Source organism: Spea bombifrons, chromosome 8 (assembly GCF_027358695.1).
Source record: "Spea bombifrons isolate aSpeBom1 chromosome 8, aSpeBom1.2.pri, whole genome shotgun sequence".
Taxonomy (NCBI): Eukaryota; Metazoa; Chordata; class Amphibia; order Anura; family Pelobatidae; genus Spea; species Spea bombifrons.
In genome coordinates, this window is record NC_071094.1 from 21,490,290 (window position 1) to 21,495,925 (window position 5,636).

The following is a 5,636-nucleotide window of genomic DNA, read 5'->3' on the forward strand; positions in this document are numbered from 1 at the left end:
CCAGAGTTCTCAAGAGGGATTACAGCTACACCGTTTACACGATCATAGATCACTTTCTAAGCTTGTTTAATGCCATGACGTACCACTGCCCGTTAAGGGGTTAAAAAAGGAAACAGTACAATATTTTTGAAAACACATTTTAATGTGATACTAATAAAAATGTTGGTGGAAGTGAATGTGATATTCCTGCTTCCTTATGCAAATCCTCCGATAACAAAGACATCTAAGTGCCAATCCAATATTTTTATTATAACTTAAAAACACAAAATTACAAAGATTGACAAACTGTTTTGAGAAACCTTACATAGTTAGGCTGGTTTAACTCATTCTCAGCCGTATCACACTGGCACTAGTTGAAAATCTCACCATTTCCATCAGTGAACAAACATACAGACTTTGTATGCCAATGTGTGTACAACAATAAGAAAGGTTATAGTTATTTTTCTTTCTTGGATCTAAAAATCTGTCAAGGCTGTTACAATGTTTCCCCCATATCGTGCTGCCTATAGAGGCAGTTCAGTAGTAAAATCGACACAGACACAAGTATTATTAAATTAGATATATAGTTATATAAAATGTTTCTTAATTTAAAACTAGACAGTTTCAATCTTTTATTGACCGTTTTCTGGTGGTCGATTTGAATTGAGAATGTATTATAACCGTCTTGGATGATAAAAGGCTATATGGTCACATTCTAAATCCAAACATATACCCTTTTAACTTTTTGCCGTTTTTCCTGGAGTGATGTCATTTAAAAAAAAAAAAAAAAACATCACAAAAGTGATGGATTACTAAGCAAACATTTTAGTTACTGTAAACTTAAAATAAAACTTAGAAGAAATGAAGACAACCCTTTACAGTGACTGAAACTAAAGACCAGTGATTCCTAAAAGTCCCACTGCATCTTACACTAAGGCCAGTCATTTATGGCACACGCTCAAGAAACATGCCCCCTCTTTTCTGTTTATTCAAGCATTCTAGAGATAAAAATTAAGCTCCTGGTAAAAGAATACTTAAAGAAAACAGTTTTTGAGAGTCAAAACTTTACATCAACCTACTGTAGGTTTATGAGTACATGTCTATTAGTTAGTGGCTGGTCTAGTACCTAGATCCATTGTTAAGCCTTTGTGATCACAACAGTTGATTTAACCATTACAACTGGTAAGCACAGAGTCTTAGTTATCAAAACCACTTCTAATCTACACATTACAATAGGTAGTATGACAAAATGTACAGCATCTCCAGGTTTCCATAGTGCTTATTTGTAATCTAGCTTTAGGCAACATATGCTTCCTAGATTATTGCATGGTGCAGCCACTATGTGGGAGAGATTCCTGCAGGGTGATTGCAACAGATTTAGAAAGGTAAGTCATTGTCCCAAAGCGCCCACTAGGGGCACTGTCATACAGCAAGGGGCAGATTCCGGTTACCGGGTCAACTTCCAGCATTGCATCATCTGCACCAAGTGCTTTCTGCATGAGAAAAAATAGGTTTTAGTATGTATATGTATAGTTGTATATGTTTTATCAAGTAAAATTACACTGAATCACATTCACAGAAACAGGTAGATACCAACCAAGCACCCCCAGTTGTGTGCCTTGTTAAACCTTAGTTTAAAACAGACTAAATTCTGGACTTATACAGAAAGAAAATAAGTTCCTTGCTATCTTTAAAAAAAAAAACAAAAAAAAACCAGAATAATCAATACTAACTTTCGAAAGTCGTTACCTTTCAGTATTGCATGGATTGTTTTAGCCTATGCTATTAATGGAATATAACCAAAAAACCTAGGTGTTGAAGCTTATTACCTGTTCTTGACAGAAAAGCTCATTTGCTATGTGCACAATCTTCTCCACATGTATGATACCTCCAACGCTCTGAATGTCAACATCAGCAAGTATAGTAAGCACTAAAATGGCTTCCACCAAAAGCTGGCGGTACTCTGGCTGGGGCACACGGTTCAGAACCGATTCCACATGAGCAGAAAATTTGAGTTCACCAGGTGTCATCTGTAGAGGGATATACATAAGACACTAGAAAAACAAATACTATGAAGTAGTGGCAGCATCATGATTTTGGGATTCGTTACTGACCCGTGACCACGACAACATGCTATAAATTAAGTATACAAACATTGTAGTTAAGAGAATTCTCCAAAATGTTAGCACACACCAATGCAACACGCAATTTTTGTTTTAAAGAATAAACTCTGAGCACCACAACCCAGGAGGCCAGAATACCTCTAGGGCACCAACAGCAGGTGCTTGCACTCAGGACATAGACTTGGGTTGCAAGTGTTTAGATTTTCTTTATTAAGATACCAGCCTGGCGGTAATTGAGACATCTTACCTCACGTGTGCTGGAGGAGGGAAGAACAAAACCTTCTACCGACAATCCATGGCACTACGGTAACAAAACAAAATGAGAAAAAAGAAAAGCAGCAAATATAAAAGTGATAAAGGCAAAACATAGAAACAGATGCCATAAAAAAATCATATTAAAATAATGCATAAAACAATCAACAGCAGTCACACTTCTATCATGCCCAGGTTGCCAGTACATGCTAGAACCTGGTCATGATAGGAATGATGGATACAGACTCTCTATGCCATGCCCCCCCCACACACACTTACACATCCATGCTATCACACACACACACACACACACACACTCATTCATATACTAATTCACAGATAGTCATTCATTCCCTTAATCATGCATACTTGCTAAACTTTTCTATTTCTCAACATCCAACCATGAAGGAGAGCTGCATGTCTTTGTCTCCCTTTTCTATCTGGCCATTTAGTACTTAATTATTTGCTTAAATCCAGTCAGAAAAGATTACATAATCAATTGCATTTAGCGTTTATAGCAGGAATAATACTCTAAAATATAATATTACTAATATGATTAAAATTCAGTAGACCAATGAAAACCAGAAAAGCTAAACACATAATACTGGGAAGATTAGTAATGCTTAACAATTGAATCGGTAGATTTATCACCATTACCCTTTGACTTTTTACATTATGTTATGTTTATGCTGTTTGTTGCTCATACCTTGATTGTGGATCAAAAGGTTAAAATCTATTAGTGTACGCTTCCATATGGTGTATAAATGATATATACGTTTTTTATGATTCATGTATGATCCCATTAGCTGTGTTTATATATATATTATATATAATATACCATATTTGCCCGAATATAGGCCGCACTCCCCCCCCACCACTTTAAGGTGACCTGGATCCTACTCTCCGATACACTGAGACAGCCTCCCCTGCCAGCGGTTCCCACGGGGGGGAGTGCCGGCACAGGAGATTGTCTAAGCGCATTGCGCAGATGTTTACCGGCTGCAGCGATGCGTGTAAACAACCTCCGCTGCTGGCACGTCTGCTCGATGTACTTTAACAATATCCCTTGCCGGGACTTCCTACGGGGGGAGTGCCCACAAGGGAGATTGTTAAAGCGCATCATGCAGACGTGCCGGCAGCGACGGTTGTTTACGCGCATCGCCGCAGCCGGTGAACGTCTGCGTGATGCGCTTTAACTCCCTTGCATTGGTAAGTCTAGGGCAGTGATGGGCAACCTTTTTGGCGTGGTGTGTCAAAAATCGGCAAAAAATCGAGCATAACTCGCGTGGTGTGTCACTTCGACAAAAAAACATAATTTTGCGCAATTTATAGTTTAAACTACAAAAATGTATAATTGCAATATATAATTGTATTTAATAAACCAAAAACAAATTATTTAACATACCTGCTTAGTAACTACTCACCTTTCAGGAGTCCTGCGGTGGGGGTGCAAGGCCTCTGTCTCCCAGCTCTGCCACTGTATGGAACAGTATAGAGTGATGGGAGTTATGATGTACTTTAGAGCATAATTATATAATGGAAAATACATTGGAAATGGTACAGCATAACACCCATCACTCTCACACAGTTACCAATCCACACGCATACCAATCCACACGCATACCAATCCACACATATACCAATCCACACACATATACCAATCCACACACATATACCAATCCACACACATATACCAATCCACACATATATACCAATCCACAAACACATACCAATCCACAAACACATACCAATCCACAAACACATACCAATCCACACGCATACCAATCCACACGCATACCAATCCACAAACACATACCAATCCACAAACACATACCAATCCACACGTATATACTAATCCACACACATCCACCAATCCACACACATCCACCAATCCACACATACACCAATCCACACACATACCAATCCACACACACATACCAATCGACACACACACATACCAATCCACACACACACATACCAATCCACACACACACATACCAATCCATACACACACATACCAATCCACACGCATACACCAATCCACATGCATACACCAATCCACACACATACACCAATCCCCACACATACACCAATCCACACACATACCAATCCACACACATACCAATCCACACACACATACCAATCGACACACACACATACCAATCCACACACACACATACCAATCCACACACACACATACCAATCCACACGCATACACCAATCCACATGCATACACCAATCCACACACATACACCAATCCCCACACATACACCAATCCCCACACATACCAATCCACACACACATACCAATCGACACACACACATACCAATCCACACACACACATACCAATCCACACACACACATACCAATCCACACACATACACCAATCCACATGCATACACCAATCCACACACATACACCAATCCACACACATACACCAATCCACACACATACACCAATCCACACACATACACCAATCCACTCTCACTGTATGCTTTCTTACCTTTCCTCTTTTCTCCTTACAGCTCCTTTTCCTGCTCTTCGCTCCTCTTCTTCTTCAGTTCTTCTTCCGAGGGCACGGGGTTCAGAGGGCACGGACAGCGGTGGGCGCGGCTTCAGTGTTGTGCGCCGGGATCTAACAACAAACCCCGGCGCACAACAGCTGTTGCCGCGCGGATCGCAAGGGAGCGGTATCGGAGGTCTTTAACAGACCTCCGGCTCCCTTGAGTGATTTTAAGCCGGGTTCAAGGGAGATCCTTGAACCGGCTTAAAATCACTCAAGGGAGCCGGTGGTCTGTTAAAGACCTCCGATACCGCTCCCTTGCGAGCCTGCTCCTCCACCGCCCCGCCCCCCGCTAGTTACGCTAACGCACGTCCCGCCCCCCCTTTTGGGGGGGGGTGACACGCGCAGGATTTCCTGCGATTCATCCTCGGCTCCTGCACGGCCGCCGAGGATGAAAGAATCTGTGCTGGAGGAACGGGTCCTCCAGCGCAGATTCTTTCATCCTCGGCGGCCGTGCAGGAGCCGAGGATGAATCGCAGGAAATCCTGCGCGTGTCACCCCAAATGGCTACGCGTGTCACCACTGACACGCGTGTCATAGGTTCGCCATCACTGGTCTAGGGGAAGCATATCTAGGGGGCAGAGTGGCAGCATATCTCGGGGGGGGCAGAGTGGCAGCATATCTATTCCAGTAAATTGTTTTTTTTTTTTCTAAGAATCAAAATTTTTATTTAAAAAAGCACCTAACCTAATCGGGTGCGGCCTATAAATCGAGCCAAT

At 41.5% G+C, this 5,636-nt stretch overlaps 1 protein-coding gene across 8 annotated transcripts in view; it reads right to left on the reverse strand.

Annotated features, from left to right (window-relative positions):
- Nucleotides 1–228: 228 nt before the first annotated feature.
- PHKA1 (phosphorylase kinase regulatory subunit alpha 1) overlaps nucleotides 229–5,636 on the reverse strand; it is a 32,387-nt gene continuing 26,979 nt past the window's right edge. For all 8 annotated transcript variants that reach the window (XM_053472868.1, XM_053472874.1, XM_053472873.1 and 5 more), the window contains 3 exons: nucleotides 2,350–2,403; nucleotides 1,809–2,009; nucleotides 229–1,472 (listed from right to left, as the gene is read on the reverse strand). In XM_053472868.1, the coding sequence (XP_053328843.1) occupies nucleotides 1,299–1,472; nucleotides 1,809–2,009; nucleotides 2,350–2,403 (429 nt within the window). In that variant the 3' untranslated portion in view covers nucleotides 229–1,298. The remainder of the gene's footprint in view (nucleotides 1,473–1,808; nucleotides 2,010–2,349; nucleotides 2,404–5,636) is intronic.